We start from the raw sequence: 25,425 nt of genomic DNA on the forward strand, positions 1-25,425 counted from the left end.
TATGGGGGTCTTGTTCCATTTGGGGATATGCTTCTTGGGCAAGCTCTGCAGTTGGCCTCTGGCCTTAGACCCTCTTTCCTGAGGGACTGAGCAACAGAGTACAGGGTGTCCTTTTGTTTTTTCCAACCATCTGTTTTCAAACTTCTCAAGTGGTCCTGCTGCAGGAAACTTCCCCAGACTAAGCCCCTGGAACACAGGGAAGGACGATGGGTCTGTCCCAACACAAGAGGCACAGAGATGCCACAGGGCCACCTGTCAACAGACCTGCCTTTGTGATGCTGCCAGGAGTCAGGCTTGTGTTTTCCTCATCAGGGTCTCCCAAGAGCAGAGACCACATCATCTTGGACAATCTCGTCCACCCTCTGAGGCTCGTGTATGAATTACCTCCAAATTGTTCCTCCAGCCCAGACCTCTCCGCTGAGCGGTTCACTGAACTCGTGCTGTCTGGGTGGGGCTGTGGCTTCCCTCTGGCTACTTCATATGCCTAGGCCTGGACTCCATGCGTGGCATTGGGTGGACGGTAGAAAGCTCTCATGACCGAAGGCAGGCATGGTGGGCTGGTGTCCTGCCTCCCCCTGGGAGAGGTCAGGCTTCAGCACTGCTTCTCCCTTCTCCCTCTGGCTAGTTCCCTGAGGCCAGTCACACAGCCGTCCATCCCCATTCCTCGAAATGCAGACAGAGTCAGGAGGGCAGGACCCAGTCCTGAAAAGGCCAGCGGCCTCGGCTCTGCCCACCTTCTGCCTCGGCCCTGGGATATGTGTGGGTGGAGCTCGGTCGGGAGCCCTCCCTCTCACTGTGGAGCCAGAGAGACAGAGCCCTGCAGCGCTGTTCCTGGCCTGGAGCCTCTCGGCTTGGGAGAAGGGCCAGGATCACGTTTTGTGCTTTCACCAGCTTTTGCTCTTCACAAGCAGCTCAGCTCCCCACGTGGGGATCTTGTACCTCAACCAAGAAAAGCAAAGCTGCTAATCTGACAAGATCAATCCTCAAATACCACAGGAATGCAGCCGGCCTGCCTGCCCGCTCTCACCAGGGACTGCGCTTCTAAGCACCTCTAGGATTCTGGCTGCCCTGCACAGCCTGCAGCTTGGTCTGCGAGGGAGGAGGCTGCTCCACGCCCATGCGTGCGACCTTGATACTGAAGCCCCATCCTCCCGGCACGGCTCAGGGATCACCTGCACCAGGAATTCCCCACTCATCTCTCGCCAGCCCCTCCTGCCTAAGGGCTTCCTCTGGGCCTCCAGAGCCTTCTGTCCCCACGGCGTGCAGAGCCCATATTCTGGATATGTGCTTGTGTCTGTGTGTGCTGCCTCCCTTCGTCTTGAGGTCAGTAGGTATAGACGAGGAAAGGGAGGGCCCGCCCTACTCACTTCCAAAGCCTGGGCTCTTACCGCTGCAGTCCCGTGCTTCGCAAGCCATCTGTGAATAAGGACCAGCTTGTTTTGCTTTTGAAACTTCAAGTCTGTCACAGAGTGATACTTTTATGAAGTATAATAAAAACGGGGGCACCTGGGTGGCTCAGTCGGTGAAGCGTCTGACCCTTGATTTCAGCTCAGGTCTTGATCTTAGGGGCGTTGAGTTCAAGCCCCGCATTGGGCTCCACACTGGGTGTGGAACCTACTTAAAAAAATAAAAATAAAAATAAAAATAAGGGCGCCTGGGTGCCTCAGTCGGTTAAGTGTCCGCCGTCGGCTCAGATCATGATCTCAAGTCCCGGGACCGAGCCCCACATCAGGCTCTCTGCTCAGAGGGGAATCTGCTTCTCCCTCTCCCTCTGTGCTCTCTCTTTCTCGCTCTCTCGCAAATAAAAATCTCTTAAAAATAAATAAAATGGGCACCTAGGTGGCTCAGTCAGTTAAGACCTGCCTTTGGCTCAGGTCATAATCCCAGGATCCTGGGATTGAGTCCCACATTGGGCTCCCTGTACGGTGGACAGCCTGCTTCTCCCTCTCCCTCTACCTTCCTCTCTGCCTACTTGTGCTCTCTCTCTTTCTCTCTGTCAAATAAATAAATAAAATCTTTAAAATAAACAAAATAAAAATGAATCACTAGAAAAATTAAAACACATAAAATATAAGCTCCATTTTTTAATTATTAGATTCAACTGACATAAACTTACTCTAGTTGCTATAGATATTTCTAGAACTTTGTTATCAATTTCTCAAAAATCTGACTGCAGACCAGCTCACATCACTTTTGATTCCATAGCACATACCAGGTTTCCTACTGACTGATTCCCAAGGGTTCTGCCTGGCATTCACCTTGAGGAGAAGCTGGAGAGAGGACAAGACAAGGCTCCTCAGGTCCTGAACCCGGCAGGAGAAAGATACTGACATCATCCACAGCAGTTAGCAGACTGAGGCCTAGCCCCTCATCTGCAGCAGATGAATTCAGAACCAGGGAAAACCCAGTAGATTTTCTGCAACAGTCACCAGTGCAGAGAAGTATGGGTCCCCAATCATCTAGGGAAGGAGATTTTTCCACAGAAAACAACTTCTAGCCACTTACCACAGACTCACCTATAAGGGTTAGGGTAGAGAGCAAAGAGGAAGGAGATTCCCAGCTCTAGGGTACAGGGCGGGGAAGGGAGGGCTGGTAGGGCTAAATTCCTTGAAGGGTGGGGGAGGCAGAAGGGGGAGGTGGAGACAGGAATGGTGTTAATTTTTTTTTTTTAGGATTTTATTTATTTATTTGACAGAGAGTGGGAGAGAGAGAGAAAGCACAAGCAAAGGAAGCAGCAGAGGGAGAGGGAGAAGCAGACTCCCCCCTGAGCAGGGAGCCTGATGTGGGCCTCCATCCCAGCAGCCTGGGATCATGACCTGAGCTGAAGGCACACGTTTAACCGACTGAGCCACCCAGGCGCCCCTGGAGCAGTGTTAATTTAAAAGCAGATCATGGATTGATTCCCAGAGGTCTGAGGAATACATGAAGAAAAAACTGATGGGGCGCCTGGGTGGCTCAGTTGGTTAAGCGACTGCCTTCGGCTCAGGTCATGATCGTGGAGTCCCTGGATCAAGTCCCGCGTCGGGCTCCCTGCTCGGCAGGGAGTCTGCTTCTCCCTCTGACCCTCCTCCCTCTCATGCTCTCTGTCTCTCATTCTCTCTCTCGCAAATAAATAAAAAAATCTTAAAAAAAAAAAAAAAGAAAGAAAAAACTGACAGCAGAGGAACCAAGAGGACACAGATGGCAACTCCTCCAGCTTCAAGCTGGAGTCCAGGTCAAGGACAGGTATTTAGCCTGCCTAACCCACAAAGGGCTGCAGACCCTTGGACACAGTGCAGAGAAGCTTGAGTTACTGAACGCTCCACACTTCCCAGAAAGGCCCAGCACCCAGGGTACCCACTGAGAATATTTAAAACACTCTCCAATCAAAAGGAGTCTGCATTCCCCTACAGGCTCATGGTTCAGAGCCATGACTCAGGAAATATGGTGGAGCTGGTGGGTTTGATTCCTGGCTCTGTGCTACTGTGACTGTGGCCAAGTTATAGCTTTTTCATCTGCAAAGTGGGCATAAATAACACTTATTCCAAAGGGTTACTGCAAAGACTAAATGAAGTAATGAATATACAATGTTTAGCACAGCGGCTGGCACATAGTAAGTGCTCTATGAAACTGTGTCACCTTTTATATGCACTGGCTGTGTATGTCTGCAGATGGTCTCTGAGGTCTCTGAGGGACAGATTATATATATCTTTTTTTTTTTTTAAAGATTTTATTTATTTATTTGACAGAGAGAGACACAGCGAGAGAGGGAACACAAGCAGGGGGAGTGGGAGAGGGAGAAGCAGGCTTCCCGCTGAGCAGGGAGCCCGATGCGGGGCTCGATCCCCGGATCCCGGGATCATGACCTGAGCCAAAGGCAGACGCTTAATGACTGAGCCACCCAGGCGCCCCGGATTATATGTATCTTATATAATGCTGAAGCTCTAGCACCTAGAAAAGTGTCTGGCACATAGGAGGTGCTCAATAAAGATTTGTTGAACAAATGAAATGGTAGCTATTACATTTAGGTTTACAGGATAGTAGAGCCAATGTGGCAACTTTTAAAAAAAGATTTATTTATTTATTTATTTATTTTAGAGAGACAGAAAGCGCGAGTTGGGGCACGGGTAGAGGGAGAGAATCTTCAAGCAGACCCCCTGCTGAGCGCAGAGTCCGGCATGGGGCTCAATCCCACAACTCATGAGATCATGACTTGAGCTGAAAGCAAGAGTCAGACGCTCAACCAACTGAGCCACCAGGTGCCCAATGTGGCAACTTTTCAAGGGCTACAAGAGACTTCAGTATGATAAAACAGTGGTATGAAGGAGTCAGTAAAGAGAATGAAGATCCAGGTTCCTGGGTCTTTAGGTCCAAGATCTAGGAGAGATTGAAGAACCAGGGCACAGGAGAAGGGACTGACCTCAGAGAAGAGATATTATAGAGGGCAGAAGTGTCAGGACACGATGACTAATTGGATATTTGGTTGAGAGAAGGAGAAAGAAGACCTCTCAGATTCTGGCTCAGGTGACACTCTGAAATAGGCAATATGGACTGATTAGATTTAACAGAAATTCAGTGAGTTGGGCACACTGAGTTTGAGATGCTTGAGAGTCATCCAAGTGGAGCTGTCCAGCAGGAATTTGGGTATCTGGGTCCCAAGATCAGGAGCTAAGAGTCATTGGCACACAGTTGTTAGCTGATACTGTCAAGTAAGAAGTGCAGAGGACCATAACTGAACCCTGGCAGACATCAGCATTTAGAGCTGGGCACAGGAAAAGAAGGCTGCTTGCCTGAGAAGGAACAATCAGAGAAGTAGGAGGAGAACTGGAAGGGAGTTTGGACAAAGATTACTGAGAGGAGAGAGTTTCAAAATGGAGGAAGAGATCAATACTGCCAAATACTTGAGAGAGATCAGAAAAAGAGAAGGTCTACCCTTGGATTTGTCAGTTAGTCCTTTCAAGTGATCTGAGCAGGAGCGTTTCAGGGAGGGAAGCAGTAGGAGTGGAGAAAGCAACTGTAATGAGTCTCTGCACACTCTTGGTTGGGGGGTACTCAACTTGCTCCCAGTTTGGAAGGACAATAATTTTGTAGAAGTGGATGGTGCTCTATTCTCCTCTGTAACCTATGGTATGCAACAAAGCTTAGCAGGGATGCCTTTCAATCCCACCATCCCTCCCTGGTATTGAAGTAATAAGAATCCCAGGATCCTTCTTGGAAGAGCAGAGAGGAAGGAGCTTTGGAATGTGGGGATACCAGGTACCCAGTTACCCTGGCCAGGAGCCCACAAGCTTTCAAAACCCCTGAAGGCAGTGCAATAGGCCTCTTGTACCTTCTCAAGCAAGGGTCCCAAAACACGCAGCTGGGACTCTGTCAATATTCCAGACTTCCTGCCTCAGAGAGCTCAGCAAGGTTTCAAAGGCCATCCCTACATTCTTGGGAATTCAGCCATCTTGGACCATGGCAATAATTCCTTAATGGTATGAAAATCACACATACACACAGTCACAGATAGACACCATGCACCTTGGCCTTTCTAAAGCAAAGTGGATCTTAAGAGAAGTGAGGTTTTCCTCTGTAGAGCTGGGCAAGAGGGTGATTTCCCCACCAGTACCTTATCAGCCATCTGGTAGACCTCTGTACTTTGGCCACTAGCCAGCCTGATCATGAGACAGCAGCTAGGAGAGGAAGCAGCATGTGGCAGGGCTCTGTAGTCAAGAGTGCTTGGGTTCGAAACTTGGCTTTATCACTTCCCATCTTGGTGACCTTAAGCAAATTGATCGATTCTTTCCACCCGCATCTTCCCATACTTAAAACTGGATTAGTGACAACATCTATCTCATAAGATTGTCGGGAGGATTAAAACAGGAAAGATAGGAAAAGGTCTCAGCAGACGACCTGATATATCAAGAGGCGTTAGCTATCACTGCTGCTGCTATTCCTGCTCTGGAGCATGGCCATGGCCTGGACTTGGTTTCTGCTTTCTGCTCAAACTGTTTGTCCCAGGCTTAGCCTGTACGTGCTATGCTTGCTCCCCATGCTGAGTGGCTCCACTGGCCACCATCTAAAAGACATGATATTAAATCCTTCACCAAGGGGCGCCTGGGTGGCTCAGTCAGTTAAGTGTCTGACTCTTGATTTTGGCTCAGGTCATGATCTCAGGGTCGTGAGACTGAGCCGGGGGTTGGGCTCTGTGCTGGGTGTGGAGCCTGCTTAAAATTCTTCTCTCCCTCTGCCCCACCAAAAATAAATTTAGAAATTACCAAGAAAAAAAAAAAAATCGTTCACCAAAGCACAAAAGGTGACTCAAATGTATGTAGCAAAGGATTGCCAGGAAAATGGGGTGTGTCAATTAAGGTTTCATCAGTTATACTTTTTGCTTTAAAAACGTACATACATTACCCACCCTGCCCCTAAAACTACATTTTTAATGTTGATCATGATCTATTCTGGGATCTTTATTCCTTCCTGAAAAAAAAACTTATCTGATCATGATAAAAGTCATTGAGAAAACGGAGTTCATTTAGTAAGCATCTAACATTAAAATTTTCTGGAATGATCAACATTTGTAGCCCTAAGATACACCAGCTCATTTCATTTTCTTGACTTAATGAGATAAGTAATATTCAGACTTTTCCAAGATCACACAGTATGCTAAGTAAGAAAGCTGTGAGAACTTTCTGTCTCCACATCCCATCTCTTTCCAACCTTTCATGTATTAGTATATGTCAAAATAATTCTTCTACATCAAAATAATTATTTTCTTCGCTCTTTCCATTAAAAGACTATTCTATCAACATCCCTCACACGCTCGGTCTCTCCGTTTCCTGAGGGCAGAAATTAATATCCATTCATAAAATAAATATTAAGTGCCTACTAAGTGCTAAGTGTTGGCAGCCATGAACAAGACCATGTCTCTATGCTGAGAAGTTCACAGCCTGCCAGGGGAGAAGAAATTTCAAGAGATAACTATAAGTACAATGACAGAGCTATGTGTACGACACTGCGGTGGCAGAGATCGAGCAAAGAGTACCTGGGTGGGTGCAGGGGGTGGAGGAGGTAGAAGACTTCCCCTTCCATGAGAGCACCAGTGCTCACAGCAGAGCAGGTGCTCAATAAATCTGAGTTCCTTTGGGCCTTATGCCCCCTCTTCCCTGTCTCTCTCATTAGCAGAAGATGTCTCCAGGCAGGCAAGTCTCAGGGAAAGAAAGGAAGACTTCCCAGCAGACAGCACAAATGGTTACGAGGGAACAGGCTGGCTTCCCTGAGAAGCAGGACTCTGTGGGCAGAACCGGCTGGCACATCAGCGTCCCTTCCATTTCCACCTGCTCCCCCACATGTACCCGAGTGTGGGAGTCAGTGACTGGCTGGGCTCCGGAAGCCGAAAGGCTTAGGAACAGAGTAAGAATGTATGTTGCACACAGCACTTGGTTAAAAACAACAACAACAACAACACACAGAACACAAAACATAAAGATTTAATGGTTTAGACTGTGCCAAAACTAACACATCAAAATTGCAGTAAAACCTTCTGTGTCAAATGTTGATGCTATAGCAGGTGGCTCAGTCGATTAAGCATCTGCCTTCGGCTCAGGTCACAACCCTAGGGTCCTGGGATCAAGCCCCACGTTGGGCTCCCTGCTCAGCGAGGAGCCTGCTTCTCCCTCTGCCCCCTGCTTGTGCTCTCTCTCTCAAATAAATTTTTAAAAATGTTGATGCTATAAAAATCAAAATCCTGATTTTACTTAGTACATTTGGTCAAAATATCAAGAAATGCTAGCTACCCACAAGGAAAAAAAAGTAAACAAACCTAAGTTACAATACCAGGGATCACTCTTAACACCAAAAACAACACAAAACAAAACACAGAACAACAACCACAACAAAAACCCAGATGGATTAATAATTCAAATATAAATAATAAAGTTATAAAAGGACTGGAAGAAAGCATAGAAGAAGGCACCTTCACAAACTACTCTGTGCGGATGTAAATCCAAAAACTGCTTACTGAGGGCAATTTGCCAGTAACTTTCAAAGTTGCAAATGCCTGTAACTGTGATCCAGAAATATTTTTCTTTATTCTAGGTGATCTCACATGTGTAGGAAATGATGTATAGAAAAGGTTATTCAGTGATGTAATAATATTTGTAATAGTAAAGATTAGAAATTGCCTAAAAGTCCATCAATAGGGAATTACCTAATTAAACTATTATACATCTGTACAATGGATGCCATGTAAAACAGAATAAGGGATTTCTGTTTCTAGCCATGATGGAATAACTGTGATCCCATCCCTATGGGATTTAACCTCTTACCTTAAACAACTAGAAAACAAGTCAAAATACATGGAAAAAACAGTTTTCAGACCAGTACAGGGATGAGGAACCCAAAGAGAGCCCAGTGGTCTTCCAGAGTTGAGGAAACAGGTCACAATTTAGAAGACCAAAGAGGTTAGAATTTGTGGAGAAGACCAGTATAGAGGACAGAGCTGCACAGAAAGCTCTAGAGATCTGCAAAGGGGTCCCCTCAGATCTTTGGCCAAGCACTTCTCTGTGTATATATGCGAGGAAAATCTGAGGCTGAGAAAAGACCACCAGGAAACAGTAGACCAAACAATTCCTGATGCTCACACAGGGCTGGGAATTGTTAGTATTCACACAAACCTGAGTGGAAATAAATCAAAGTGGAAATACCTCATAAAGCACAAGGCATGGGGTCGAGTCCTCAGAATGGTACCACATTAGAACTGGGGATAAATTAGCCCCAGACAAAAGACTGCACTAACAGTGTTAAAAGCAAGCCTCAAAGGGCTACAGCTGATTCCAAGTAACTCAACCACATGCCCAAGCAAAAAAATCAAGGGCTCTTTGAAAGAATATGACAAAATCTAGCACAGAAAAATGTAAACTTTGCAATGCCTAGAATCTAATAAAAAATTACCAGGCAGGAATACAAAGAACTAAAAAATATGGGCTATAACCAGGAGAGAAATCATCAATAGAAACCATCCCAGAAATGACAGAGATGATGGAATTAGCAGACAAGGACGTGAATACAGCTATTGTAAATATATTCCACATGTTCAAGAAGGTAGAGGAACACATGAGCGTAACAAGAAAAGAAATGAAAGATATAAAAAGACCTAAATGGAACTCGAGAGATTAAAAACTCAATATCTGATATGAAAATACACCAGATGGGATAAATACCTGACTGGACACTACAAAAGAAAACTCAGTGGACGTGAAAACATAGCAATGTCAATTATCCAAAATGAGGCACAGAGAGAAATAAGATTGGGGTCGGTGGGGGAAGAGCATCAGTGGCCTGTGGGATTCCCTAGAATCCTGGGAAGAGAGGTGGAGTAGGAAAAATATTTGAAAAAAATAAGGACAAGAAAAAGTCCAAATCTGATTTTTAAAACACCAACAATTATGAACCCATAGGTGCAAGGAGCTAAGAAAAAAATCCCAAACTAAATTAAAGAAAACCACAATAAGGCACATCATAATCAAATTACTGAAAATCAGTGAAAAAGAGAAAAATCTCAAAAAGCAGCCAGAGGAAGATAAAGACATTACATATGAGGTAAAACAAGAAAAGAATGACAGAGACTTTCATTAGAAATTATGTAAGCCAAAAGAAAATAAAGTTATAACTTTGAAGTACTTGGTGTGTATGAAATCGTTCCCCACCCCCTCCCAAAAAACTTAGAAAACTTAATGTAAAATAAAGATTTTATCAGAGAAACCAAAGCTGAAAGACTGCACTGCCATTAAATCTGACTCACAGGAATCATTACAAGAAGTTCTTCAAGCAGATGAAAAGGGAAACCATATGGAAATATGTATCTATACAAAGGAAGAAAGACCCACAGTAAAAATAAGTCTGTGGATAACTAAAACAGACTTCCCTCTCATTAAAATTTTTTTTAAAAATTGGGGGCACCTGGCTGGCTCAGTTGGTAGAGTATGCGACTGACCTGTGGTCTCAGGGTTTCAAGTTCAAGCCCCACGTTGGGTGTAGAGATTACTTAAAAATAAACTCTTAAAAAAATTTTTTTTAATTAAATTGTGGTAAAATACACATATCATCTAAACTTTTTTTTAAAGATTTATTTATTTGAGAGAGAGACTATGTAAGCACAAGGAGGGACAGAGGAAGAGGAAGAGACAGAATCCTCAAGCAGCCTCCCCTCTGAGCATGGAGCCTGATGCAGGGCTCAATCCCAGGACCCTGAGATGATGACCTGAGCCAAAATCAAGAGTCGAACGCTTAATGGACTAAGCCACCCATGTGCCCCCATCTTAAACATTTTTTTAAAGTAAGCTCTATGTCTAACATGGGGCTCAAAATCACAACCCCAAGATCAAAAGTCACATGCAAGTTGCCCCCATCTTAAACATTTTTTTTAAGATTTTATTTATTTATTTGACAGAGAGAGACACAGCGAGAGAGGGAACACAAGCGGGGGGAGTGGGAGAGGGAGAAGCAGGCTTCCCGCCGAGCAGGGAGCCTGACGCGGGGCTCGATCCCAGGACCCCGGGATCATGACCTGAGCTGAAGGCAGACGCTTAACGACTGAGCCACCCAGGCACCCCATCTTAAACATTTTTAAGTGTACAATTCAGTACTAATTAAAGTATATACATACACATTACACAACCAATCTCCAGAACTCTTTTCATCTTGCAAAACTGAAACTCTATATTCACTAAACAACAACTTCCCATTTCCCCTCCCTGCCCAACCCCTGGCAACCATGGTTCTGTTTTCTGTCTCTGTGAACTTGACTACTCTATGTACTTCATATAAGTGGAATTAAACGTATTTTTCTTTTTTTTTTTCTCTTCGACCTCAGCCGCAGCAACTTCTTCCTAGAAACATCGTCAAAGGCAAGGGAAGCAAGGGCAAAAGTGAGTCTATATTGGGACTTCATCAAGATAAAAAGCTTTTGCACAGCAAAGGAAACAATCAACAAAACCAAAAGACAACCGACAGAATGGGAGAAGATATTTGCAAATGACATATCAGATAAAGGGCTAGTATCCAAAATCTATAAAGAACTTATCAAACTCAAACGTATTTTTCTTTCTATGACTGGCTTATTTCACTTAGCATAATGTCCTTAAGGCTCAAACATGTCGTAGCATATTAAAATTTCCTTCTTTTTTTAAGGTTGAATAATGTTCCATTGTATGAGTATACCACATTTTGTTTATCCTTCCATCTCTTGAGAGACACTTGGATTGCTTTGGCTATTGTAAAATAACACTGCTATGAACATGGGTGTACAAATATCAGTTTGCTATGATGAGCACTGTGAATTGTGTAATACTGATGAATCACAGACCTGTACCCCTGAAACAAATAATACATTATATGTTAATTAAAAAAATATATATCAGTTTGAGGGCGCCTGGGTGGCTCAGATGGTTGAGCGTCTGCCTTTGGCTCAGGGGATTGAGTCCCTCATCGGGCTCTCTGCTCCTTGGGAGCCTGCTTCTCCCTCTGCCTCTCTCTCTCTCTCTGTCTCTCATGAATAGATGAATAAAAAAAATCTTAAAAAAAAAAAAAAATATATATATATATATATATCAGTTTGAGACCCTGCTTTCATTTCTTTTGAGTATATACCCAGAAATGTAATTGCTGGGTCACCTAGTCATTCCATTTTCAATTTTTTTGAAGAATTATCATACTGTTCCCATAGTGGCTGCACCATTTTACATTCTGGCCAACAGTGTACAAGGGTTCCAATTTCTCTACATCTTTGTCAACACTTGTTATTTTCTCTTTCTCACGCTCTCTTTCTTTTTTGATAGCAACCATCCTAATGGGGATAAGATGATAGCTCATCGTGGTTTTGATTTGCATTCCCTAATGATTAGTGATGTTGAACAGTTTTCCAGGTGTTTGTTGGGCCCTCTGTATATCTTCCTTGGAGAAATATCTATTCAAGTCCTTTGCTCATTTTTTAATCAGTTGCTTTGTTGTTGAGTTGTAGTTCTTTATATATTCTAAATATAACTCCACATGAGATATATGATTTGTAAATATCTTCTCCCACTCTACAGGATGCCTTTTCCAGTTCATTTCTAAATCACTTTAGATAACTGTTTAAAACAAAAATAAATAAGGACAATGATATGTGGGTTTATAATACATAGATGTAATGCTATTTTGCACAAAGGATGGGAGGGGTAATGGAACTATACTGTTGTAAGGTTCCTAAACTCCAAGTGAAGTCCTATAATATTATATGAAAGTAAATTCTAAATTAAAGGCATATTGTAAACTCTAGAACAATCATGAAAAAATAAAACAAAGAGGCATAGCTATTAAGCCAATAGTGTAGGTAAGATGAAGCCATAAAACACATTCAATTTGTCCAAAAGAAGGTAGAAAAAGAAAGAAAAAACAAACAAACAACAGAAAATGAGTAACAAGACAGATTTAAACCCAACCACACTGGATTACATTAAATGTAAATGGTATAAGCACTGCAATGAAAGGCAGACATCGCCAGATTGGATAAAAAAGCAAGACTCAACTACATGCTGTCTACAAGAAACTCACTTTAATTATAAAGACACAGATAGTTAAACATAAAAAAGACCCACTCTGAGTGAACCAGCCCTGAGACCCAACTTCTCTGAGGCTCAAGGGTAAACACAAATATATGCTTCCCCCCACAATACACACAAAAATAAAAATATGGGAAAACATAAAGCACAATGAAGCTAACTCTAAAAAGGCTGGAGTGGCTACATAAACAAGGAAGATTTCAGAACAAGGATTATTACACCAGGGAAAAAGGGACATTTCAAAACACTGAAGGAATCTGTTCACAGCAAGGGAGTATAACCATCCTAACTGTACATACACTAAATGGCACAGCTTCAAAATATGTGAAGCAAAAACTAACAAATGGAGACCTCGACATCCCTCTGTCAATAACTGATGGAAAATCAGTAAGGATATAAGAGACTTGAAACACAGTATCAACCAACCTAATCTAATTGCCATTTATAGAATACCCAATAACAGCATAAAAATTTCAAATGCACACAGAATATTCACCAAAGTGGACCACATTTTATCACACAACTCAGTTCTCAATCAACTTAGAAGTATTAAAATCATACAAAAAATATTCTGTGATCACAACAAAAATAAACCAGGTATCTGCAACACAAAGATATTTGGAACATCCTCAAATATTTGGAAAGTAAGCAAAACCCTTCAAAAGAACCCATGGGTCAAAGTAGAAATCACAAGTGAAGTTAGAAAATACCTTTAACTCAATGAAAATAATACAACATCAAAATTTGTGGGATGTAGCTGATCCAGTTTTTTTAAAAGACTTTATTCATTTGAGAGGAGAGAGAGAGAGAGGAAGAGCACAAGCTGGAGGGTAGGGGCAGAGGGAGAGGGACAAGCAGACTCCCCACTGAGCAGGGAGCCCGATGTGGGGCTCCATCCCAGGACCCTGGGATCATGAGCCAAAGGCAGACACTTAACCGACTGAGCCACCCAGGCGCCCCAGCTGATACAGTTTACAGAGGGAAATTTATAGCATGAAATCAAGGAATCAAAGCATCAAATCAGTGGTCTAATCTTCTATCTCAAGAAACAAGGAACAAATTAAACCCCAAATAATTGTAAGGTAGGAAATAATAAAGATAAGGTGCCCCTCTGGGAAGGTTTTTTTAATTAAGAATTACATTTCTATGGGGTGCCTGGGTGGCTCAGTCATTAAGTGTCTGCCTTCGGCTCAGGTCATGATCCCAGGGTCCTGGAATCGAGCCCGGCATCGGGCTCCCTTCTCCTTCTCTCATTCCCCCTGCTTGTGTTCCCTCTCTCGCTGTGTCTCTCTCTGTCAAATAAATAAATAAAATCTTTTTTAAAATAAATAAATAAATAAATAAAACATGTAAAATCTTAAAAAAAAAAAAAACTTAAAATAAATACATAAACCTTCCCAGAAAGGGATTTTTTTTTTTTTTTAAGATTTATTTATGTATTAGAGAGAGAGAGAGAGAGAGAGGGAGGGCATGAGTGGGAGGAGCAGAGGGTGAGGGAGAAAATCTCAAGCAGACTCCCCGCTGAGTATGGAGCCCCACATGGGGCTTGCTCTCACAACCCATGAGATGGTGACCTGAGCGGAAACCAAAAGTCAGACACTCAACCAACTGAGCCACCCAGGAGCCCCAAAGGGATTTTCTTAATACAAAACCTAGGTAGCCCTAGATATCTTTGTTGATAAATCCTATCAATCATTTAAAGAAAATTATTATCGGTTCTACACAAAACTTTCAGGAAACTGCAGATGAAGGAATATTTTCTCACTTGTCCTATGATGTCAGCATTACCCTGATGCCAAAACTAAACACATTACAAGAAAACTAAAGACCAATATTTCAGATGAACAGAGAAACAAAAATCCTTAATAAAACACTACTAAATTGAACCCAGCAATATATAAAAAGAACAATACATTAGAGTCAAATGAAGTTTATTCCAGTAATAAAAGGTTGGTTTAACATTCAAAAATCAATCAATGAAAAACAAATCATTGTGATTCACCATATTAACAGATTAAAGAAGAAAAGCCACAGTCATGTCAAAAGATGCCGAAAAAGCAGCATTTGACAAAATCCAACATTATTCATTATAAACGTTCTCAACAAACTAGAAATAGAAGAGAACGCCCTCTATCCGAAAAGGTTACCTATGAAAAACCTACAGCTAACACCATAATGGTGAAAGACTAAATGCTTTCCCCCTGAGACTAGAAAACAAGACAAGTATATTCACTTTCACCTCATCTATTCAACACTGTACTGAAGAGTCTAGCCAGTGCAACGAGCCAGAAAAAGGAAAAAGAGGCATCCAGATTGAAAAGGAAGAAATAAAACTGTCTTTATTAATAGGAGACATGATTGTCTATGTATGATATTAGTGTGATATTGGTGCAAGGATAGACATAAACATCAATGGAATGGAACAAGAATTCCAGAAAGAGACCCACATATACATGTTTAGCTGATTTTCAACAAATATGCCAACACAATTCAACGAAGACAGACTAGTGTTCAACAAATGGTTCTGGAACAACTGAACATACATATGCAAAACTATATACAAAAATTAACTTGATACGGGTCATAGACTTAAATGTAAGGGCTAAAACTATAAAAATTTTAGAAGAAAACATAAGGAAAGACCTTTTGACTTTGGACTAGGGTAAGATTTCTTAGATAAAACACCAAAAGCAAAATCCATAAAAGAAAAAAATTGATAAACTGGACTTCATCATGATTAAAAACTTCTGCTCTATAAAAGACATTATTAAGAGAATGAAAAGACAAGCCATAGACTGGAAGAAAATATTTGCAAATCCATCTGACAGAGGTCTTCTATCCAGAATATGTAAAGTTGTCTTACAATTCAATAAGAAGACAAGCAATTTAAAAAACAGCAAGAGATTTGGACAACTCCTCAAAGAGAAAAGAATGCCAAATAAGCACATGAAAATGAAGTGGAATATCATTAGTCATTAGCAAAATGCAAATTAAAACCACAGTGAGGTATCACTATAAATTAGGATAGCTACGACTAAAAACACTGATGGCAGAGATGTGGAGCAGCTGGAACTCTTATACACTGATGGCAGGAAAGCAAAACAGTACAGTCAATTTGGAAAACAGTTTGGTAATATCCTGTAGAGTTAAACATACATCCTATATACAAATGTTTATAATGGCTTTCATTATAATCACCCCAAACTAGAATTTACCCAAATGTCTTTTGACTACTGAGTAAACACACTATGTTACATCCATACAATGGAACGCCATTCAGCAATAAAAAGGAACTGACACATACAACACACATATGAATCTCAATACATTATACCGAATGAAAGAGGCACACTCAAAAGGCTTCCCACTGTATGATTCCATTAATATAAAATTCTGGAAATACTACAGGGACAGAAAACTGATCAGTGGTCGTCAGGGGCTGGGGGTCAGGGGAGGGATTAACTACAAAGCAGCACAAGGGAACTTTCAGGGGCTGATGATAGAAATGTTCTGTTGGACTGTTGTGGTGGTTGCTCAAAGGTATGCATTTATCAAAATCCCTACAACTATATCAAAAAGTCGATTTTACTGCACATAAATTAAACTTCAATAAATCTTACTTTTTAAAAAATTATGATATATCCATACAGTTGTATGTTATGTAATCATTAAACAAATAAGAGTACCATATATGCTGGTAAGAGGATAATCTCTAACATACATTGTTAGGAGCAAAAAGCAAGATACAAAACAATAAATACGTGATGCTTCTATTTATGGTACTACCGTCTCTGGGGCAGGGATCTGGAGCAGGAGCGTATACCCTTCTGCACATTTTCAGTTATTATTTCTTTAACCATATGCTTGTATTACTTTCAACTGGAAAAAGGGGAAAAAAAAAAAAAGACAAACCACACCTATATCCAGGTCAAGGAAAACTCACAAGTGTCTGGCCCAGAGGACTGAGTCAAGTAAGCCTAAGAAAACATTTATAAGAATATGGAACATAGCACCAGACACTCTAGAGGTACTCAATAAATAGCTGGGGGAAGAAAATTATTTGGAATGAAGTCAGAAGGCAGACCCTGGACAAAGAGATCTCCATCTAGACACCAGATATTCAGCTAGCAGAGCCCCTATTTTAGACAAGGAGCTAAACTTGGATTGCTCACATTAGAAAAAGAAAAGGAAAGGGGCGCCTGGGCGGCTCAGTCATTAAGTGTCTGCTTTCAGCTCAGGTCATGATCTCAGGGTCCTGGGATGGAGTCACGCATCTGTCTCCCTGCTCAGAGTCTGCTTCTCCCTCTCCCTCTGCTGCTCCCCCTGCTTGTGCTCTCTCTCTCTCTCTCTCTCTCTCTCAAATAAATGAATAAAATCTTAAAAAAAAGAAAAAAGAAGCATAAAAACCAAATATTCTGGATTCACTTTGGGCAAGCTGTTTCTCAGCATTCCTCTGCAAGCATGCTGTGTGCCCTAACCTCAGCCTGCTCAGGGATGGGATGCAAGCCATTCCTCCAGTGAACAGATCCCACCCCAAGAGGCCACCTCCAGGACCCCTCCTGTGGTGCAAGTGCTACAGCCCGACTCCCAGAGCATCCTGGGGCAGGCTTTCCCCCAGCCACTCTAAGTCAGACACTCTGAGAACTTTCTGAAGGAACAAAATGACCCTGATAGTCTCGCTGCACTCCAGACTGCAGACAAAGTCCATTCTGGCATGTCAGGACCATCTCTACACCACGGCTTCATGGAAAGAAAACTCGAGCAGAAAAGTCAGATACGGAAGCAAGGCCCCTCGGCAGTGGTAAAAGGAACTCCCAGGGTTTGGCACAGCTTCTTTCAGCAAGCTTGGTATCAGGAAGCCGGGAACTCCAGAATGCAAAGTGGACAAAGAGAAAGGTGCTGGAACGGCCAGCCTCTGAAACTCCTCTTTGTTCCCTGCTTTATTTGGATATGCTTCCCTGAAGCCACGTAGTTCTGATACCATGGCTCGGAGCCTCTGTGCCGGGTAGCCTTGTCCAGCTGCCCTTGGGTACCTGGCTTCCAAGGAGCAACCACATAGGTTCGACCCGCTCCCTCCCCTCCACAGAGACAGGCTGGGCCGGCAGGTGTAAGCTCCCAGAGGCAGGATGGGGTAAGGTATAGCAAGGGCGTAGAATGGGACTGGGGTAGGAACCACCCAAAACAAGTCCTTTCCAGGCACCCGCAGACTCAAGGACACAGAGGTAAGTCAGAACAGAATCTTGCGTTCTCAGAGCACATCACTTGTATAGCACTGGGTTTCTGACTCCCGGGCCACGGACCCAGACCTCCCACGGGCCGCGGGAAGAAACAGGAGCACTTACCGGGGAAAGATGGCAGTCATCAGGGCTGAAGCATAGCCAGGCTTGCAAGCTCCCTCTGAAAAGTTTGCGTACTTGGTGGCTAACTCAGCAGGCCTATGGGAAGAGAAGGAAAGTCACAGCTTGCCAGGCACTGAGCAATCAGTAGGGTATTAGTTCTTGGAGAGCTGTAGGTTTTTTTAAACTTTGAATAAAGCTTCATTCTCTACAATCAGCCTTTCAGCCCCTTTTCTATACCAAGGCTTTGTGGGGGGAAGGGGGGAATCCCAAACCCAAAGCCCTAAAGGAATAATAGGTAGATAAATTAGCAAGGCCCCTCTTATAGAATTTCATAAAAGGAACTCACTGGGTTTTGCACAGATTCTTTGCAGCAAGCTTAATACCAAGGAAAGCAGGAACTCCATCCAGGCTCCCAGACCTAGCGAGAGAGCTGCCCAGGCTTTGACCGTCACAGGCACTGCCCTTTCAAGCTTCATTGTGGGGCCTTACATACCAGCCATGCCTGCTTCTATTCTCTCCACACAGACATTCAATGACCCAGCCAGTGGGAACCACTCTTAGTGTCCTGAAGTCAAATATATGTTGGGGCTATTGCTGTAATGATTAGATGTTTAGCTGGAGATGCTCTCCTGCTCTCCTATTCTCTCTGCCTGGAATGTTCTTCCTTGTCCCTCTTCACCTGGCTATGCCTACTGGTCCTTCACAACTAAGCTCAGGTCTCAACTTCACTGGGAGTAATTCCCAACCCCCAGGTTGGCCTAAGTGCCTCCCCTGTGCCCCATGGTCCGTCCCCCTGCCACCCACATTACATGCCATACTGTACTGTAATAGTTGGTAGTATGTCTCCCTCATTATACTGCAAATTCCCAAGGCCGGAGTCTGATTTAACCCTGCATCTCCAGTCCCTTGTGAAGAGATGGGCCCACAGAAGATGCCTATAATTTTCTGAAGGAACAAAATGACTCTGATACAGTCTCACTGCACTTGTATTGAAATCAAGACAATCTCAGGAGCCCCCAAGTCAGAGTGTTTGCTGAATATCTGCGGAATATTTTTTCAGAAGACTTGTGTGTCCTAGCTCTGGTTTTGTGGTGGCAACTGCAGTCAAATCACTTCACGTCTTTGGGCTTCCATGTCCTTAGGTGTCCCATGCGGGGCTGGAGTCACGGCCCCACCACGAAAAATCCTTGCCAGTGCAGTCCCGAGAAAACTACAGCGGAAGAAGAGGGCTCATTCAGCGACTGCGAGGTTGGAGGCCCTGCATGCTGGGGCACCTGAGGGAGCCCTGGTGGGCTGCCAGTTCCCAGACCCAACCTCCCCCGCCTCCACCCTTGGGCCCGCGGCCAACACGCTGATGCCCAGATGCTCTACCGTGCTGGGGCCCCCTGGTAAGTCTCCCCTCGGGGCTGCCTTCTGCAGGAACTGGGTGGGGCAGGTCTGGGGGAACGGGGGCTGGCGCCTGGCCTGGAGAGCCAGAAACGATGATGCCGCTGCCCATCGTGTGTCATGTGTGATTCACTCGTGTGCCCGTGTGGGCCTAGCCCGGGGCCGGGCACAGAGGAACTGCTCACTGAATTTAGACAAACTCATCTGTATCCATGTGCAATTTCTTGCGAAAAAAATTTTTTTTTTTTTTTTTTTAGCCTTTCCTACCAAGGAAATGTAAAGCCAGAAATGCAGATGCAAATGCCCGTGCTAAGCCAGAGTTGAGACTTTGGTAGGCCAAAGAAAGTCAAAGGTTTAACAAGAGAATTCACGTAACAGTATTTTCTTATGTAAACAACTTACTTCCGAAACAAAATGTGCAGCCCAAGGTCTGCGGACTCAGGTAATCTCTCACGGAGAAGAGGGGGCACTGGCCAGGTGGAGCACAGGGAAGCCAGAACCCAGCCAGGAAGGCTCTTCCCATGATAGTGCAAGGTAGCCAGATGTCGAGGATGAGCAGCTCTAAATCAACCCCCCATTTAGAAGGCAACAGTAACTTCTAAAACATACAGCCCCGAGGACAGTGGGCCAGGTCAAGTTATTACCAAATTAAAATGCCTTAGCAGTGGCCTCCTGACTACCCCAGGGAGAGAAGAATAGGGGGAGTGTTGGGGATTCTGAGTCATACAGCACCCTGGGACCTCTGGGGCAGTTAGCGGTCAAAACCACCAAGATTAACAGTCGCCAACTCTCTCAGGCCAGAATAGTTAGTTTCTCTAAGGCACTCACACTCCAAATGCCAGGAGGCCCCCACAGATGTCTGATCAAATCATTCAGCCCTTGTTCTTCTCATACTCTCCAGCTGGCCTTTCATTTTGGGCGATTTAGCATTTCAACCAGTAAGAGCATCCATTGTCCTGCAAACGTGACTACCAAGCCCCTGGGGTGAAGAGTGTGAACCACTGCACTCAAGAGGAAATCCAGGCAGACAGACTGGAACCCAAGAGAAGGAACCACACTTCTACTCCCCTGCTTCACCCAGGAGCATAGAGTTTAAGGATCAGGCCAAGCAAAGGGTTGTAAATGGGAAGAGCACAGGATCTGGAATGAGAAACTCACAGAGGACACTGGCAAGTGGTGTGACTTGGGCAAGTGATGGAAAATCTGATTCTTGGCTTCCTCATCTGCAAGTGGGAACCACTCAATTCCCAGGGACCTTGGGAGGATGTGGTGAGAAAGCACACTTGGAGGGGCTGGCTGTCCTCTGGAGCACCGAGCACCACACCAATGCTATGTGAGAGATGAGGTGGCAGAGGCAGGCATCCAAATCATGATGAATGATGAATGCTTCACTCAAGTTTGGATTCTATGATAGGGGAGCGTCACTGAATGACACCCAGTGGGAGAGTGCATTCAGGGATCAATGTTTGGGAGGTGAGGAGGCTTCGAGAGGCTGGAAGGAGCAGTCCATGAGACAGAACACTAATCTGGAGAGAGTGAGTGTTCTCTCAGTTGCCAAAGGCCAGGAAGTATCTCAAGGACATAGCAACCACCTGCACTGAACACAGTGGAAGGCCTGGCAAGGTGTGGCCACTGGCTTGACAGCTGGCTTTGGCAACATGGAGGTTACTCCTGACCTTGACAAGAGCTGGTTCACTGGAGAGTGGGGGTGAAAGGCTGATTTCACTGGGTTTAAGAGAAAACAGAATGAGTGGAGTCATGGAATAGAGACTACTGTTTTTGCTATAAGGGGAGACAGAGAAATGGGGCAATAGTTGAAGGGAGGAAGCAGGGAAAGATGTTTTTGAGGTTAGGAGACAATTTAGCACGTTTGTAAGTTGGTTGGAATAAGAGGGAAACTCCTGATGTGGCAGATAGGACTGTCCTTGAGGAGGTGGGAGGGGGGAAGCAGGGGGAAGGACCTAATACAAAAGTAGGAGGGCTGGCCTTCCTCTGCTCACCCTGCTCCACACTGGCCATTGACTGCCTAGTCATCTTTGCAACACTTGGTTTAAGCACCAGTCCCTTCCCCAGCAGAACCAAGCTACCTGGTCATGACAATGGAACAAGACCGTGTAGGTAACACCTGGCATGCTGCTTGACAAGCAACAGTAAATAAATAGTAGTGTCCTTTCAAGCCAGTATAGCAATTTAATCAGAGCTAGCCAATATTATTGTCGGGAGGACTTGCGTGAACACACAGATAAGAACCCTCGGCCCAGGGCTGGCCCCACCACTGCTTCTTCAATGCTATCCTCCCTAAGCTTCCTGATGAAGATGCATTTCTCCAATTACTAGAGATCTGTGTCTGGAACATGACTTGGGAAATGGCAGAAGCAGCTTAGGTTAGCTTTAGTAACCCTATTCTGTCATTAAACATTTTCATTTTTCTTTCTTTCTGAAGTAGACTAATGAAAGAAAGGCTACTTAACACTGCCATAGATCTTTTCAGCTCCAAGATGAAACTTTTCTCCTTAAGGATAATTTCTATCTCCTCTGACTCCCTCTTCCATCTGACTCCATTATTACAGATCTGCTGGCTCTTCTTGCATTATCGTTAGTCTCTTCATTCACCCACATTTGGGGGCGGCCAATCCATCCTGCCCTGGGCGTCACTGACCCCTTGCTCTTGTGAACGCCAATGCAGGCTGGGGCTTCCAGATTTTGCCCCACTTACGGTGATCTATAATAAACTTGGCAGCACTGTCCTATGTCTCTTTCATCACTTTAAGGCAGAGGGACTGCTTGATCTGAGCCATCTGGAATCTGTGGTATTTCTCAGCTCTAGAGGACCTGCCTTTCAGCTCTTGCTACTTACTGTGCACTGTAATACCTTTTCAACAAACCAGGCCACTCTGCTCTTTGATCACTGATTCTGGAGTTGACATTATTGCAGTTTATCTTTGTCTCCAGGACCTTGTCATTTATTTCATTTTGGCTGAGAGGATGCTCTCTGGTAAGCTCTTGCAAGTGCTTTAGCCTGAGCTGTATAGGCAATGCTCACAGAGACTCTCCATGAGGGATCTGTTGCAACTGCTCCAATTCAATTTTGTTTCTACATTTCTTAAAAACAAAACAAAACAAAACAAAACAAAAACCACATCCTCTTTCAGGGTGGTAGTGGAAAGAACATGGAAACTAACATTTACTGAGCATAAACCATATGCTAATATTGACCTAATTATTTCGTTTAGCTTTACAATAATTCTCTCAGCCAGTACAGCCCTGAGATCCAGGCAGGCAGGGTGTAGAGTCCGAGAGAGGACATGGTTGGAAGATGTGCTGTTCTATTTTTAACACTATAAAATTTCAAATGATAAATTTTGATAGGGATTGCATTGACTCTGTAGATTGCTTTGAGTGGTATGTACATTTTAACAATATTAATTTTTCCAATCCAAGAGCATGGAATATCTTTCCATTTATTTGTGCCTTCTTCAATTTCTTCCATCAAAGTCTTACAGTCTTCAGTGTACAGGTCTTTCACCTCCTCGGTTAAATTTATTTCTAGGTGTTTTACTCTTTTTGAGGCAACTGTACATGGATTTTTAAGGAGTTTCTCTTCCTTATAGTTACTGCTGTATAAAAATGCAACTGATTTTTGTGTATTGATTTTGTATCCTGCAACTTTACTGAATCCATTTATTAATTCAAACGGTTTTTTGGTGGAGTCTTTAGAATCTTCTCTACACAATATCATGTCATCTGCAAATACAGACACTTTCACTTCTTCCTTTCTGATCTGGGTACCTTTCTTTTTCTTACCTGTTTTGGCTAGGGCTTCTAATACCATGATGAATAAAAGTAGTGAGAGTGGACATCCTTGTCTTGTTCCTGACCTTAGAGGAAAAGCTTTCAGCTTTTTACTGTTGAGGATGATGTTAGCTGTGGGCTTGTCATATATGGTCTTTATTATGTTGAGGTAAATTCCCTCTATACGCAACTGTTGAGAGCTTTTATTATGAATGGATGTTGAAATTTGTCAAATGCTGGGGAGCCTGAGTGCCTCAGTTGGTCAAGCATCTGGCTCTTGATTTCAGGTCATGACCTCAGGGTCATGAGATCCAGCCCCATGTCAGGCTCCATGCTCCATGGGGAGTCTGCTCGAGATTCTCTCTCCCTCTCCCTCTGCCCCTCCCACGCTTGCCCTCTCTCTCTCTGTCTCTCTAAAATAAATAAATAAATCTTAAAAAAAAAAAAAAAAACAGGTTTCAGAGAGCCAAGGTACTATGAATACTAACAGTATGATTAGTTTTTTCTTGTGGCAGGAGGGGTGAATTAGCCAGGAATGATGCACTGGACAATAAAATACACGAAGAGATGCCTGAACCTGAACAGAAAGAGATGGCATCTGGGTATTGTGAAGACCCTTCATGTGTACTGAATGGACAATAAACAAATACATAAGCATCTCTTCCTTCCCCACTCTTCTAAATCCTCATCAGTAAATCACTGTATCTTACATGGACCCATCAACGTGTTTATACACCAGAGGTGTTACAAAAAATATTTAGCTGGGGGAGGGAGCGCCTGGGTGGCTGTCGGTTAAGCGACTGCCTTCAGCTCGGGTCATGATTCCAGGGTCCTGGGACCCTGCTCAGTGGGAAGCCTGCTTATCCCTCTCCCTCTGCTCACACACTCTCTCTGTCAAATAAATAAATAAATAAAATCTTAAAAAAAATTTTTAGCTGGGGCTCTGCATACCCTTGGTGCAGCCCTACTTTAAGGTAAGTATTATTCTCATTTTTGACAAGACAATCGGAGTCTAAAACCCATCCTCTGCTCTCACCAAAACGCTTGCTTTCTTTGGTATAAACAACAATCGGCATAAAGGTAAAAAGACTTGAGTTTAGGGGCTCCTGGGTAGTTCAGTTGTTAAGCGTCTGCCTTCGGCTCAGGTCATGATCCTGGGGTCCTGGGATCGAGCCCCGCATCGGGCTCCCTGCTCCACAGGAAGCCTGCTTGCCCCTCTCCCGCTCCCCCTGCTTGTGTTCCCTCTCTCACTGTGTCTCTCTCAGTCAAATAAATAAATAAAATCTTAAAAAAAAAAAAAAAGACTTGAGTTTAGGTAACTAGCTCTTCCACTTACTAGTTGTGTAACCTCAGGTAAGAGGTAATCAGTTTCCTTAACTCTTACAATAACTATAATAACACATATTTTCTAGAATGGATGGAAAGATCAAATGATTTCCTGTAATAATGTAGGTCAGAGCATTCTTTGAAAGGCTATAGATATGTCAGTTACTGCTCCTGTTTTAAAGCTTAACTTCAGCTTTTACTACTTCTAGATCATCTGAATTATTATCATTTCACTAATCTAATGAGAAAAAAACTGTTCCTTTTATTTTTCTTACTTGGGATTATTTTCTCCAACTCACCTGGCTGTCTCCAAACCTCTGCTAATAGGTATGTGTGTGTGTAGTTAGATTTATACCTAAGTCATATGACTTTGCTGTCCTCCAGAGGGTCACAGTCTAGTATTATGATGTATTATGAAACAAATGTGTCACAGGTGTCATAACCACATTAAACATAGGCACGCAGCTCTGGGCATATCTGATGGACATCTTCAGCCTCTTCTAAGGCAGAGTAGGCCTCCTGGCACCCCCAGGCCCTTGTGCCGCTGGTCCCCAGCCTGGCACTTCTTCTGTTCTCTCACTATTAGGCTCCAAGGGCTGCCACCACAAATTACCCCAAAGGTGGTGGGGGAGCTTAAAACAGAAATTTATCCTCTCACAGTTCAGGAGGCCAGAAGTCCAAATCAAGGTGGTTTCCTCAGGTGGTTCCTTCTAGAGGCTCTGAGGGAGAATCTGCTCTGTGCTCCTCTGTAGCTTCGGGTGGCAGCCAACAATCCTCAGCATTCCCTGGCTTGTGGGCGCATCACTCCACTCTCTGCCTCCATTGTCACAGCGTTCCCTTAATGATGTGTGTTTTTAATGTCAAATTCCAATTGCTTATTGCTGGTATATAGGAAAACAACTGACTTTTGTATATTATTAACCTCATACCCTATAGCTTTGCTATAATTGCTAATTAGCTCCAGGAGTGTTTTGGCAAGTCTCTGGATTTTTCTATATAGACAATCATGTCATCTGTGA

General features: G+C 43.7%; 1 protein-coding gene across 10 annotated transcripts in view; it reads right to left on the reverse strand.

Annotated features, from left to right (window-relative positions):
- Window positions 1-25,425, reverse strand: part of ST3GAL3 (ST3 beta-galactoside alpha-2,3-sialyltransferase 3) — a 184,069-nt gene that overhangs the window by 59,219 nt on the left and 99,425 nt on the right. For all 10 annotated transcript variants that reach the window (XM_054512919.2, XM_054512914.2, XM_054512918.2 and 7 more), the window contains one exon: window positions 17,906-17,998. In XM_054512919.2, the coding sequence (XP_054368894.1) occupies window positions 17,906-17,998 (93 nt within the window). The remainder of the gene's footprint in view (window positions 1-17,905; window positions 17,999-25,425) is intronic.

This window comes from Mirounga angustirostris, unplaced genomic scaffold, assembly GCF_029215605.1.
Source record: "Mirounga angustirostris isolate CCGP_5_RB_7025 unplaced genomic scaffold, mMirAng1.0.hap1 SCAF_4, whole genome shotgun sequence".
Taxonomy (NCBI): domain Eukaryota; kingdom Metazoa; phylum Chordata; class Mammalia; order Carnivora; family Phocidae; genus Mirounga; species Mirounga angustirostris.